General features: G+C 32.8%; 1 protein-coding gene and 1 long non-coding RNA gene across 2 annotated transcripts in view; one reads left to right on the top strand and one right to left on the bottom strand.

Moving 5' to 3' along the window:
• Window positions 1-938: 938 nt before the first annotated feature.
• LOC129217603 (uncharacterized) lies at window positions 939-3,040 on the bottom strand. Its single transcript, XR_008580232.1, has 3 exons — window positions 2,933-3,040; window positions 2,071-2,269; window positions 939-1,207 (listed from the first exon to the last, which is right to left on the bottom strand). It is a non-coding gene; the product is annotated as an uncharacterized LOC129217603 (long non-coding RNA).
• Window positions 3,041-4,160: 1,120 nt separating this feature from the next.
• Window positions 4,161-15,820, top strand: part of LOC129217604 (RNA polymerase II-associated protein 1-like) — an 81,787-nt gene continuing 70,127 nt past the window's right edge. The window contains exon 1 of the mRNA XM_054851929.1: window positions 4,161-4,419. Coding sequence (XP_054707904.1) covers window positions 4,414-4,419 — 6 coding nt within the window. The 5' untranslated portion in view covers window positions 4,161-4,413. The remainder of the gene's footprint in view (window positions 4,420-15,820) is intronic.

Below are 15,820 nucleotides of genomic sequence, written 5' to 3' on the forward strand. Positions count from 1 at the left end.
AAGAAACAAAATTTTGAAATCTAAGAAATCATGGCTAAAACTAAAACAAGTGAAAATGTGTGAGGGCTATCAGCTAAATAATTATAAATCATGTATTAATTTGAAAAAGAAAGGCATATCCTCTCCAATATGCACACTTGAAGGATCCGTGAGCAGTGCACGTCCGAGACAATTTCTTTTACTCATCATTTGTCCTAACATAACTGAACCAACACTTATTTGCAATATTAGCAACCAAACTTCAAACGATTAAAATGTTTTTTTTTTCCACCACACTTCTAAGATTTAAATGAAATGGCTAGATGTAGCTGTTAAAAAATATCGTAGCTAATTTGAGAGGTTGCAGAAAATTTATAACAATTTGGTAGAAAACATTAAATATACAGACACAGAGATTTGATACAAGAACTTTATTTATAGCTCCCAAAAATATACACATAGTAGGTACCAATTCAAATGATCAAATCTTTATTTCTTCATGAATGAAACAGAAATATATCTGTTTAACAAATTGGATTTGATCAAGGGAAATGGAGCAAGCCTCCAAACAATATGGTAAAAACCTTTTAAAAATTAACCAATTCCTCTTAAATGAATTATGAGGCATGTTATGTCTTCAGATACTTCCACCCTTTTTTGATGACAAGCAGACAAATTACACAGAATAATTTCAATATTTTGCCCCAATGTTACGTTAGTTCTACCATTATCCTGCTTCACACTGTTCCTTCAATGTTCTACGTAGGATGTCTTAACAAGCTTCTAGGCAAATATCTAGAAAAAGGAGGATCCAAGATTTAAATCTTCAAGAATATGCTCCAACTTAGTCTTCCATTGAGCTTAAAAATTTACTTTCTGAATTTTCATTTAAACTATTTTACAAAAATTATGTTTGCTATTAACAAAGATGGGGCAAGAGATATTAAGACATGAAAGAAACAGGTGATCTAAAGAAGCTCCAAACATCTCTATATGGAGTAAAATTGCGTAACAGTTTTTCATCATCACTGAGCTGTTATTTTTCGCTAACAGCTCAGTTAGCAAAAGCTAACACAGTTAGCTTTTGCTCCTCAGATGTGTAGACAAAATACTACATAGTACAGTTAACTCTCAATCACTGTACTCAAAGTCCTGAAAAAACCGGCTATAACCTTTGAGTTACGGGAAGAAACCACAGCCTTCTCAAGAGTTAGGGACCCAATGAAATCTATGAGATAAAAAAATATTAGAATTAGAGTCAACTGCATAACACAAATCAATGAATAATAAAAAGTTAGAACATAAGAAAAAAATTCATGTACACTTGTTATTTGATGATTTTAAAGTTGAATAATTTCCTCCTTGATTACTTATTACAGATTAAAGCTCATGAAATATCACACACATTCATACTTCTGTTGAATCAGTTATTACTCTTCAGGCTCTGACTAAATTGAAAAGCATAAGCAGAGGAAATGACAGCAAATGAAGCCAAATCTCTCTACTATGTGCCATTTAGTCAGAAATTTTCAGTTTTTGCATCTGCACATGCGAAATACTTCTTGGACTGAGGGGGAAAAAACAACTTAATTTAAAACTTAAATGCACAAATATTGCCATGCATCATAATCATACTGGAATAATACACAATGCATTGTTTTTTCTCCTTTTTCAAATATCAAATTGCAGTTGGTTCTGTTTAACGACATTCTATTGAATGACTTTTCATAGTCCCAGATACTCCACTGCAGTTTTAGAAGCATTCTATTTAAGTACGATTCTTTTGTGGTCCCCTGAAAGTCGTTAGATAGAGTCAACTGTATTATATTTCTCATCTATTTCTAATTAAATCATTTATTTAATAGTTTTAATAGGTTAACAAGCTGTTTTTAATAGCTTACTCTGCTTAACTTTTTTTGAACACAAATCAATAAACAATCACAAGTTAGAATACATGGGAAAAAGTTCATGTAGGCTTGTGTCATTTATCAACTTTTAAAAATATTACTAAGATAATAAGTAAAAATACTACTTTATCTACTTTAAAAATACTACATACAACTAAAGTTGTATGATTTTCTACTTGATTACCTCTTACAGATGAAAACCCTTGAAACATCATACAGATCCATACTTCTGTTGATTCAGTTGTTACTCTTCAGGTTCAGGCTAAACTGAAAAGTACAAGCAGAGGAAATGACTGACAGTAAATGAAGCCAAATCTCTCTACCATGTACCATTCAGTAAGGAATTCAGTTTCTGAAGCTGCACGCCCAAAATACTTCTTTAACTATGGGGGGAAAAACAACTTAATTTAAATCTTAAATGCAACAATGTTACAATGCATCACAATCTAATAGTACGCAATGCATGAGTTTTCACTGTTTTCATAAACAAATTATTATATTTCTGTTGTGTATTACACCACGTTTCTACTTACTCAGATGAACAATATAGAATAGCATCCAAAAGGAGAACAATTATAATAAATTAATATGAATTTCTGCTTTCTGTGCATAGAAAAAAAAATCAAGAATACCAAATGTCAAGCGGGGAAATGCTTTGCACACAATGCATTTTAACCAGGAGTGCTCACAGACATATAAGATAAACACACCAGTTGTGATCAGTGCTTCAGCAGTAGCCTCTTCAAGGTTAATACTTGAGAAAATAGGATTCCAGGTCTCCCAATAGATTCAAAAGTGCATCAAACATCATTTACACCTCAATAGCGAAATATTAAATACATTGTAACATTTTACCCGCATCAAATCATATTATCGACATGCAAGGTCGAGCGAAACAATTTTGTAATAGATTAACTAGGTGCATCAATTTTTAAATAAATATTTTGATTCTTTAAGAATTGAAGTTTTCAATACTGTTTTTTTGGGCACTTATCTAGTTCTTTTGTGAAACATAAAATAAACTTAATTATTAAAATTTGCCTTACCAAATTATCCTTGGGTACTTTTCGTTCGTTCATGACGTCAAACCATTGCAGTTGCCTAACGTCATAGTTGCCATAAACTCCAGGTCAAAATCACTAACGATTTAGCTGTTATTTACATCTACTCGACAAGATGCTGTCCATATTTAGATAAAAGTAGCCTCACAAAAACTGGCCCAGTAATGCATTGCCATGAAAAGAAAAGAGAAGCCAGGAATATAATACAAACATTACAGTGCAACAAGAATAACACACAGTAAAAGAGCTGTAAAACACTATTGAAAAGATATTACATGAAGCAATTTGGCATTAAGTATAAAATAATTACCTATTGCTATTTTAATTGCCTGTTGAGCTGTAGGAGTTCTTAGTACAAAAAATGTCAGTCAATGCAATAAATGTATTATCAAACAGAAAGCTACATTAATGTTGATTAAAAATACACCAAATCGAGGTCTCAAAAACAATAGATATCTTCTTTGGTGACTAACTACGTTCATAAAACCAATCATCGGCAAACTTAAGAGTCATTAATGAATTTTGACATTTTGAGCAGTTTTTATTTATAACCTTATAAAACAGCTAATACATGCAACGTAGTATTATTTTTTAAAGAGGAAGCAACTTGTAAGAAAATTAGATTATAATTCTTATATGTAAGTTCGGTGTACTGGTCAACACACAAAACTTATACTCACTTATAGATTTCCTTTCATTTTTGTTTTCTTTCCCTTTTTTTGGCACTCTCGTCCGCCAAAAACATTGGTGTATTTTAATTTGTAATACACCAATTCGACATTTCCATGTTTTTAACGTGTCGAATATGAACATCACTCGTCAATTTAGCAGAATCTTGCACATCAAAATGCACAAAATTCTCTTCTTCCGTAATTTGTCTTGTAAGCTTTCAAATGAGGAAAACTTCGCCCCTACTTCAATAGTCATTCCTCTATAATTACAATAATTAGATCATTAAAATACTATCCATATAGGAAAGTATGCCGAAAAAGCACGAGGCGCAGTTGTTTTTCGCTGGAATAAACAACGCGAACGCGATCGCCAAATATCGAGGACGTCTGAAACCACGCCAAGTTACTACAAAGGTTGCTAGAAAAATCGAGGAGTAGCAGACACTTCCTTTGCTTATAATCATGAGAAAAGAACTTAAAAACTAATTAGGTTAAAAGAGTTTGGCATTACCAAATATTGAATAAAAAAAAAAAAACAAACACTCGCTCTGTTCAAAATTTGGAAATGCTTTGCGTGGAAGGCATGTTTACAAAGCTATTTTCTTCCAATACAAAGATATCGGCTTGATTTCAAATGTAATAAGACTTCACTAGAGGTCGGAGATCTATCCGCAAACAAACATTGGAAATTTGATCATCTATGAAACGTATATTCTGTAATTGCATGTTCTTTTCTTGTCATTTTGTGTACTGTTGAACAAGTGGTTCGCACTAATCGAAGCTTTGGATTTAGTTATGGAGGTAAATATTTATCGATGAATCCTTCTCGTCTCAAATGAGTAACTTAACATGCATAAAGTAAAGCACACTGAGAATCAGTTTTCTTAGTTGATTACTATTAGAGACGTACCGAGTACTCGGTAACTACTCGGCCAATTTGCCGAGTACTCGGTACTCGGTCAAATTTTGATCAGATTCTCGGCCAATACCGAGTAGTTGCAAAAAATTGAATATTGTCCAAGACATATAAAAATTTATAAAAAGCTCAAGCATATATAATATTCTGCAATCATTTACAATTTAAGTTTACAAGTCAAATTTAAATTTTGGGAATAATGAAGTTTGAAATGCTTCATTGGAATAAATCCTTATTTTAATGTTTCCAAAGTTAAAAATTGTGCAAAAAAGTAAGTATAGAAAATATAAAATTTTTATATTAAAAATGGATTTTTGCTATTAATGAATTATAAGAAATGCAAAAATACCTTTGCTTAAAAAATAAAAGCAAATAAAACAACGTTAAAAGCACAGTGCAGGAACACTGCAGACACATGTTTTGGCGTTACAAGGAATTCCTTTTTTAATGCACAAAATGAGCTCGTGGATTTAAAGGCATCCGACAAAAGTCGTATTTTTTTGTCAAATGTCTTTACATTCTTTAGCTCACATTTTATGCACTGTTAAAGACGTTCCTTTATAACACAGAAACATGTGTCTGCAATGTTCCTGTATATTTGTTTTATTTGCTTTTAAAAAATTTTTATGTTTGGCGTACTAGAACTGTAATAGATTGGTATAATTTGTTTAAATTCCAACTTGATTAATCATACCTTTATTTATTTTTAATTTAAAAAATAATTTTTTTGTAAAATTTTTGACATATCCCTATAGATAAAAATCTTCTGTGCGGACGTTTGTCACAATAAGGCTTTTAAACGGCTATACCGATTTTGATCAAATTTTTTGTGTGTAATTAAGTTGTGGCAAGCATGGTTTCGAAGCGCGATGGATCAAATCAGAAACATTTTTGTTAATTAATTAATTAATTTAACCATTGGATGGTTATATCTCCCAAATGATTAATATTTATTTTAACCTATTGTTGAGCGAGAACTAAAATAAATATTTAGCCCGTTGCCAAAGGACAATAAGAAAATCAGCTCTGCTTTTTCTAATGAAATTTCCTATTGTGATATGTCAATGAAGAATAGATAAAACGTAGGGAGATAGAGTGAAGCCTTCATTTCTTGAAAGCAACGATTTTAGTTCCCGTGATATGCTATTTTAAAGTTAAGTACTGGAAGAAATCGGGGTTTCTTTCACTAACCAAAAGTACCTTATCTAGCAACATTTGTTTCTCCACTCACAAACCCATCCGAATTTCGGCACCAATGGCAATAATACTTTAAGGATTATCAAACTAATCAGTACATTATTAAAGGAAAAGACAGTGGAATGTAAACACGAAAGAAATTTTTATTTTCATCCAAATAAATTACAACAAGGTAGCTCTGTACACAAAAGATCAAGGCAGAGGAAGATTTTTTTCTTTGGCGGAAAGAACAAATTTGGGAATATATGAAGATCATTCAAGTACACAGAGAAAGATAGGGGGATATTTCGATAATTGGGAATATGGCGCGGTCATCTCATTCTTGGCGTTAATAGTTTTATTTTGGTAACCCTACTGATTTATAGTAACCCTATGTAAATAGATTATCCGTTTTCTTTGTTTAGCTTTGCAGCGAAAAATACCTCTGGCGCAGGCACTGGAGAATTAAAGCTAATGAATTAACGCCAATGAAGAAAGATTGCCAGATTCCCAATTATCGAAATATCCCCTAAGATAGCAAGTGAGAATGCTCAGCGAGAGAGCGGGATTTAAAAGTTTTCATTCAAGAGATCGCACCACTAATCGGTCAGAGTTGGTTTCGCTCACTGATCGGCTGGATTACAGTAACGTGGTGCTTTGGCGACTTCGGCCATAAGCAATAGAGTTGCGGGTTTATTTGTTTACACTTTAAAGGCTCTGTTAATATAATTTATTGTATTTTTTGTTCATTTCGCGAAATATTTTAAATTGCAAAGAATTGTTTTTCGTTTTTAAAGAGTTTATTCATGTAAGTTGAAGAATATTTGTTTTACATCGGGAGGGAAGGGGGTGAGTGGTTTTCGCTTATTCAGGGAACTGTTTCTATTTTCATCATTTTTTCAAATGATATCCTTTCGATTGTTTTATTCTTTTTCATGTGGAGAACGTTGCAGCGGGATTTGCTGTTTGTTTTAGATGGGTAGTTAGTTTCTACACTTAATATCTGACGATGATTTTTATCCTTTGAGTATGGCTGAAGGAGCAAATTATAAATTCTATAAAGATCTTTCAAGTACACGAGAAAAAATAACAGCTGCTCAGTGGGCATTAGATAAATCAAGTTGTAATCAATATACGGGCAGTTCTCAAAAGGTGGGAACAAACACAGACCTCAACTTTGAAGCTTCAACACCAAATAACTTTCATTTTAATTAACTCAAAAATTTTTGAGTTAAACTATAATACTGTATAGAGACAAAAATTGACATAAATTATGGAAAAAATGCTCTTCAAATGCCCTTAAAAAAATATTTTCTTTGCTAAAAGGCACAATTTTGGACATACCAAAACGTTAACTGAGCAAATGTACCATTAAAAAAAAATTTTTTTAAATTATTTCCATACGTTTCAAAAAAAAAATTAAAGGTATGAATCTTACACTGAATAACTTTTTGTTAATATTTTACACAGATAACAAAAATAAAGATAGATTATTTACTTTGTAAATGATTTTTAAAAAACGTAAGTTTGAAATTTGATGTATGTCCAAAAGTTGCGATCTTTAAAATGCTATTATTTGAGAACTAAGTATATGATGTTTTCGTTTTAAAGGTATTTATCGATCCTCAGAATCAATTTTCAATTGTTTAAAAGTGTTTTCATAAGCTTTTATGCAGTATCTTAGAAGAAAAATGATTTTTCTTAAACATACATGTGAGATGTCCAAATCGCGTTACGATCTTGATGCCGATAATTCTGTCCGTTTATTCATAATTTTTGATGCTCCACTGTCTTCTAACCTCAATAAAAAAAGGTTGTTATAATGTTATCTTCTTTAATCCATTGGTATTTTGCATAATTAATACGTTACACATTGAACAATGCATAAATTACAGTAGTAACATGGCTTTCTATGATCGAACGAAAGCCATTTTGCGCTAACATCGCCAAGCAAACTTCCGCTGGCGATATTGGCGACAACACAGTATACGATACGCTAAAGGTTACCAGAGGGGAATTCCAGTTTGACAAATGTAGTTTATCGTCAGCTGTACCACTTTTGGCGACTTTATCACCTGCGCTAGCAATTCCCTCCCCCCCTCCCGCTTTTATTAGTTTAGGGTTTTTTTTCTCCTTTCTTTTGGAAACATAATTGAACAATCTCGAAATAGAAATACCAATTTCTTTTTTCAATATTTTTTTTAAGACATCGTTTTAATTCTTATGACAATAGAAAGAATATTCATTATTAAAACTGATGTCACTTTTTACATTTGTATCATTTTTAAATTAAATAATTGTTTTAATTCTCGAATTTTTTAGAGTTTTAAAAAAATCGTCTGCAGTTGATTTGTGAACAAATATCAGTTGGTTATTTTCATTCTATCTTGAAATTTGAGAGATAGTAAGTCTTGTGAATTAACATGTTTTGAAAAAGTTCTTTAAACAATTTAGTTAAGTTCTTTTGTGGAATTAACGTGTATTTATATGATTTTTGAAGTCATTATTGATTTTTAATACCTATTTAAAAACGGATTTATTGCAAAGTTTAATGCTCACACGAGATTATGTTTCCTAGAAGTAGAACAAAAAGTGAGGTTCTGGTAGAAGCACTTTCTACGTTTGGAAAATATCTGCAGAAAATGAAAGTTAATAATCCAGAGAAATACAAATGTTATTTAATAAAGGAAGCTGCAAGAAATAAAAAAACAAGAGACACATTATCTGAAGAAAAGAAAACCATTCGAAAAGAACAAGCCCGTCTTCGTATGCAGAAGTTGCGTGAAAAAAGAAAAGCTGGGAATCAAACTGCAATACGCTCAACCTTTCAGAAGAAAATTAAAGATATGTCTCCAGAAGAACGAAAAGAATATGATCGTATAAGGAAAAGAGAATCCAGGGCTAAAATGAGCCATCAAAAGAAAAGAAGGGTTCTTGAAAGGGAAAAGAAGTATAGAAGTAACCGTGCTACTATGAAACAGCTTCAAAATTCCAAAACAGAAGTACCTGCAATAAAAATACAGCCTAAAAATTCTAAAACAGAAGTGGCTGTTGCAAAGAAAGATCTTCAAAATTCAAAAGCGGAATTGCTTTCATGTGTCAGTACTATTAATTCTCACTCATCAATATCTCCATCAGTACGTTCCCGAACATCAAGGATACGTAAAAGCCTGCCCAAATCTCCTACTAAATATGCAAGCATGATAAAAAGTTTAATCCGGTCATGTTCAACAGAAAAAAAGCATGCTTTAAGAAAAATTGGAATACCTAGCCCTAAGAAGACAAAAGATCCAAGTCATATTGAAAGAGAAATCAAGACACAGGCTAGCATCTTAAAACAGAAAAGAAATTTAAAAGATTTAAGCAGGATGAAAATGTTAAAAACCATTTCTCAAGTTTCTCTGAAGATCATTAAACGATCAAAACAAACTATAAATAGTGTACCATACAAGCATAAAGTTTTGAAAGTTCCTCGAGAAAAAATTATTAATTTCTACAAAAGAGGAGACATAAGCAGACCTTTGCCGTGCAAAAAAACAGTTAAGAAATTTAAAGTTATGTACCTAATGGAAACCACTATATTAAATGCATTCAATCGATATAAAAAGGAATTTCCAAAGGACTGTATAGGTTACAGCAGTTTTGCAAGAATGCGGCCTAAAAATGTAAAAATTACAGGGTCAAAAGACTTAATTACATGCATGTGTGAATATTGTGTGAATCTATTGTACAAATTGAACTGTCTTCGTCGCCTTGCCCCTCATAATGGGCCTAATTTTCCGAAATTGCCAAGCACTGTATATGAGTTATATGAACTAAGTATGTGTCAGGAAAGGTCTTTGCTTTGTGCTGAAAGAGAGTGTGGCGACTGTAAAAACAAAATAAATATCGAATTATTGGATAAAATTGAAAACTGTTGTGCAAATGTTCCAACAAAGTGGCATCGGTATGAAAAAACTGAACGATTAGTTCTGAAATCATCAGAGTCACATAAGTCGAACCAAGAAGTTAAAATTGTGAAGGACTTAGTGCAAAAATGTGGAGATGTAAAACTTTTACTGAGCGAATTACGTGAAGAACTGAAACCTTTTGGTATGCATTTGTTTAATGCAATGTGGCAGTTGAAGCAATTTAATTCTCTGATCGATAACTTATGTGACGAATGGCTGGTAACGGTAGAGGACTTTTCAGAAAATTTTCGAGTCAAATACCAGTTAAACCCTCAATCGTCATACTGGGATAATAAGGGCATAACTTTACATCCTACTGTATGTTTTTATCGAGATCCCCAAACACAGAAAATTATAAGGGAAGGTGTAACTTTAGTTACATCTGACTTGGTACATGATCATTTTGCAGCCGATGTGTTCCGTACCAAGGTAGTTAACCATATTATAACCAAAAGAAGTCTAAAAATCAAGCGTCATGTTGGATGATCTGATGGATGTGCCAGCCAATATAAAAGTTGTGAAGCTTTTTTTGATTATTCACTATACCCTCAAACCTTTCAACATGACTACGAACACCATTTTTTTGGCTCTCGACATGCAAAAGGGCCTTCTGATGCAGAAGGCGTAGTAATCAAAACATGGGTTGATAGGCAAATTGTCCATACAGGTTGCCTGATTCAGTCAGCGGAAGACTTTGTCCAGATTTGCCAGGAAATGCCAACATCAATGCAGAATGGAAAAAAATTTAAAACTGAGCGGGCAGTAATTTTAGTTCAAAAAGCCGAAATCGATCATGCTCGACAAGTGACCAGACAACCAGCTAAGACTGTCAAAGGCACTCAAAAAATTCACGCACTTCGAGCAACAAATGACATTGGACTTGTGGAAATAAGACCGAGGTCGTGTTTCTGTATGCACTGCAAAAATTTGCAGCCATGTGTCACAAGAGAAGCCGGTGAACAAAAAATTGTTTCTATAATCAGCTCTGCTCCAGATACTGGGTCTCCACAATTAAATGAAGAATATGAAATGGGTGACTGGTGTTTTGTCATATATGATGAAAATTTATGACCAGGAGTTATTGAGAAAATCACAACCATTAATAGTGTTAAGATGTATTCCGTAAATTTCTTAACTCCTCAAGGTGATATTAATTGTAATAGATTTCGCTACCCAGAGAAGACAGATGTTGCAGAACTGCAGTACGAAGATATACTTCTGAAATCAACGTCTCCACCTCATCCTATTACTACAAGAGGAGATTTTTCTTTTGATAAAGAAATTATAGCTCACTGTATCCAAAAAATGGTTTAGTGTAAATAAACTTAAAAAAAAAAAACTGAAGTTTAACAGCAACAGCATTAGAAAAGGACAGCATTAGCAAAAATTTGCAGACATGTGTTTCTGGATTAAAGGGAATTGCTTTTTCAATGTAAAGAAAAATGAAAACAGTTTTTGTTTGATGCCTTTTAATTCACATGCGTGTGCCATTGAAAAAAAGGTTCCCTGTAACACAGAAACACATGTCTGCATTTTTTCTTGTTTTGCAAACTTAGTGCCTTTAAAACATTGCATTTAAAATTTCATTTTTTTGTGTAAAAATATTTATTACTTTCTTAAAGCACATTTTGTTTATTGTTCCTTTAAAAATGTATATGTCGTATTTATTTGTCTCCATTTTTATTCCTTATTTGTCTCAATAAATCAAACTACGAGTCTGTATAGTTATTTCCATGAAGCTTTTTTTTTAACCTTTCATCAACTTATTCAAAATCATTCCAAAACTTTATTATATGTAAAGAGCAGTATGTACAGCCATTCAAGTACTTCATTAACATCCTCTTTGCTATTAAATTGCAAAATTCAAAAAGTAGTAAATAAAATTTTCATTGGAAAAGTTAAAAATCATATTGACAATTGTCAAAAATGGTGAAACTTGCATTATGATGATGTCCAAAATCCGTTACCTACAGGGCAACTATGTCCAAAATACGTTACCTACAGGACAACAATGTCCAAAATCTGTTACCTACAGATTGCTGATTTAATTTGCTAATTAACAATTTTTACAAATACCTGCTGTCTTTTCATGTTCATATATTGTGTTCCAGGTATGCATACTATAGAATAAAAGCAAAATTGATGTCAAATTTGAAAATTTTTGAAATTGTTCAAAGTTAACTTTTTTGTTCCCACCTTTTGAGAACTGCCCATACGCATTCTGACACCAAGCAGCTTAAAACATTTTCTTTTCACTCTTTTTTGTCAACAAAGAAGTTCAAACACTTGATAGTTAAATGAAATTTTTCAACTTTTCAATTTACAGAGTTTGAACAGAACGTCTGTCGGGTCTTCTAGTATATGTATATTAGGGTGGAACGAAAAAAACAAAGTTTTTATTTTCGAATCGTAATAGTGCGGAAAAGTTGCGATTGGTGAAGACTTATAAAACAAAACAAAAACTTTAAAAATCGGATAATATCTTCCAATCCCGCAACGAGCCTGAATATTTGAAAAAATGGAAAATTTCGTGTTTTCTTAGTGATTTTTCAAAAATTTTGCTTTAATGTTTCTTTTTAAGGCTCTAAGACAGAAATGTTACGATTGGTAAAGCCTTCAGAAAAAAAAAAAATTGAAATCGAATAATACCGATCCAGAAACAAGCCTAAAAAATCGAAAAAGTTGATAATTTTAGGTTTTTTTTCCGAATTTTTAACATTTTTGGTTCAATGTACTTTTTCAGGCTACAGAATGGAGAAGTTACGTTTAGTGAAGACTTTAAAACAAAAAAAATATCTTTTTGAAATAAAAGGATATCTTCCGATCGCGCAACGAACCTATATGTTTGAAAAAATGTAAACTTTAAGCCCTTTTTCAGCTTTTTTTTTATTTTAGTTTAACGATCCTCATAAGTTCGGTATGAAATACTAATGGAAGAACGTTTGTTTATAAAACAAATGTGATATTTTAGTATTAACCTGCCTGTGAAATTGTCGACATGACAATTCAATCCCGTGAGACTTATTTTAAGCCGCTCAGTACAGTGTATGCATCAAATACGCCCTATTAGCGCCTCACAATCTTGAATTTATGAGCTTTTTAGTTGGCTTGTGTCTATTAGGTATCTTACTTAAATGAATAAAGTAGTCGTGCTGGTATCAGTATTTCTCAATGTTTCTAATGTGCGTGTGAAGTCGATTTGCTCTGCTAAATGTGTTTCAAACATGAATCCATCTTTGCAGAAGAGAATTACGAGAAAATTCTTTGAGTGCCCTATATTTGGCCACCCGAGAGATTTGCCAACAAATAAGCTCCCTACTTATGAAAATGTACTTCAAAGTTGCTTTCAAGAGAGATTTGAGTTAGCTAGAAAAGTCAATAACACGAAAGTGAGTTTTTCCATTGTTAAGGACATAGGGGCGCAAAAAATTAAATGTAATCTTTCAAATGAAGAACAACCAAGTTGTTCAGTCAAGAGAGAAACTGATAATGATTACAAGTCAACCGACCCAGAGAAGAAAACCTGGTGGCAGATGAGGATTAAGCTGAAAACTACGGCACTAAGTAGCGATCGTTACGGCGTATCTGATCGTGCAACTGCTGCCAAAGCATTCAGTGTGCTTCAAGACATTAGCTTAGTGACTGAAACAGATACTTCCAAAGTTGTTGATAGACAAAACATTAGGAGAGAAAAGAGCCAAAATAGAAAAGATCTGCAAAGTGGCATTAAAGAAGACTCCGTTCGGGGTATTTATTTTGACAGAAGAAAAGATGATACTTTATATATAGATAAGATTGAATCAAAGCAATTTCGGCGAACAGTGAAAGAAGAGTGTTCTATTATCAAGGAACATGATTCCGTTTATATTGGCCACATGTCTCCAAACTCTGGATCAGCCAAAGACATAGTGAATAGCATTGTTTCATATCTAAATGAACAAAGAATTTCACTGGATGATTTAGCCATCGTAGGTTACGATGGTAATAAAATCAATTCTGGGTGTAAAAGTGGCGCGATTCGTCAATTTGAAATTTATATTGGACGACCATTGCAATGGGCTATTTGTTTATTACATTTCATTGAGTTGCCTTTTCGCCAGCTTTTTCGGTATTTGGATGGTGGAACAACTGGCTCAAATTCGTTTTCTGGACCAACAGGAGAACAACTCAGAGGTTGCGAAAAACTGCCAGTAATAGATTTTCAAGCAATTGACTGTACAATTCCAGATGTAAACTGAAAGTGCTTGAGCAAGGATCAAAGATATCTTTTAGATATATCTCAGGCAATAAAGGGTGGCAGTTGCCCAATTGATTTTTCAAATCGTGGCCCCGGCCCACTCTCACATTCCAGATGGCTCACTTGTGCAAACAGAGGAGTCCTTAGACTGTACGTAAGTGTATTGATCCCATCAGGTGAGTTAAAAGACATAGTGACTTTCATTTTGAGATGTTACATGCCGGTGTGGTTAGAAATAAAGAACCGCAAAAATTTCACAGACGGTGTCATTCATGTTTACATAACAATTCAAACCTGTCGATACTTACCTGACAATCTAAAACAAGTTGTTTACCCTGTCATTGAAAGAAAAACTTTCTTTGCGAATCCCGAAAACTTATTAATGGCAATGGTGTTTGATGAAAGGAGGCACATAAGAGAACTAGCGTTTAAAAACGTCTTAAAAGCCAGGGAGTCTGTTTCTAAAGGCAAAAGCATTAGAAACTTTGTCATTTCATCTCTAAATTTCGAAGCAGAAGATTACACAGAGATTATTAATTGGAACACGACAAAGCTATCTTCTCCACCTTTTCTTCGAAAATTTCCTAACAAAGACATTCAATGCTTTGTTAAGAGGTAAACAAATAAAATATCTTTTTATTTTTGTTAAAATCATGGAATTTATAAGTTTAAAACGAAATTCTGTGCTTTGTAAGAGTGTCTTGGGTCAAAAAGTTAGATGAACCCCGTTGTCTGAATTTTATTTATTTATTTTTTAATTTAAAAAAAAATTCCTTTTTTGTTACAATTATTTTAAATATTGTACAGAAACATATCTAGTATAATTTAACGTAATGTTGAATGGTAGATACTTGAAAGAGCGATGCCGCCGGCCCCGCCAAATACTAGAAAAACACCTCAGAATGATATTCTCAACATAGAAGAGGGAAACACTCAACTTAAAGTTTAAATGATGCAGTTTGTGCCATCTCTAATTCTAAAATTTCATTGTAACACTTTTTTTTTTTTTTTTTGTGAAAGCATTTGATTTTTCACGAAATTAATTCATTTTTCGCAAAATTATTTGATTTTTCACAAAAAACGGACCTTGTGAAAAACCCTGGACAGACCCCTGATATGATGCCATGGAAATTGAGGTGTGGAGCTCCCCAATCACATTTTCAGAATTGAAGCTCTGAAAATGCAATTGTAGGGCCCATCTTTGAGGTAGAAAAAGGACACGTTTAAAATTCTCTCTCCCTGGAAATGTTTTTAAAATTGAAATTCTGACTCTACTTTAGACGATTTTTTTGTGATGTTGCTTGTCAATGTTTAAAAACTGGTAACAGGGCTTGAAGAGTAGTGAAACTTAGTACTATCTATAAATCTACATTGACTCAAGTTTGAAGGTTAAGAGATTGTTCAGTCCCTTCAAGTATGGAGATACTCAAAGCTTCTGACCAACAGGGACAGATTAAGAGGATGTCCATGTCTCCCTCCCTCCAGACCTTATGAGTTTTGGAATTTTTTTCGGAGAGGAATAAAAAATATATTTAAAAAAATGACAAAAACTTTTAAAATAGCAAATTTTATCACTTGTATTTTGCTGTAAATAATTTTAACTCCTAGTCAGGGTAGAATTATTTCTTTTCCCTTGAAACCAGAAAAAGTTATTTTTATTTTTAAAATGTTCCTATATTTTTTCATGATATCAATTTAAAGGCTCATTCAACTCAATAGACTTCTTGCCGGATGTAACTCCGGCCATGCATGGGGGATAGATCAATGGTGCAGATTGTGCCTTTGATTTTTTTTGAGGGAGGGTATTAATTATAAATTTTGGTTTGGGCTTTCTTGGGAGGATAGACACCTGTGAGAATTGAGCTAATTTGAGAATGCCTCCCCCCCTCCCCCAAATGATCCAGCTAAATCCGCCACTGTCTG

This window comes from Uloborus diversus, chromosome 2, assembly GCF_026930045.1.
Source record: "Uloborus diversus isolate 005 chromosome 2, Udiv.v.3.1, whole genome shotgun sequence".
NCBI lineage: Eukaryota > Metazoa > Arthropoda > Arachnida > Araneae > Uloboridae > Uloborus > Uloborus diversus.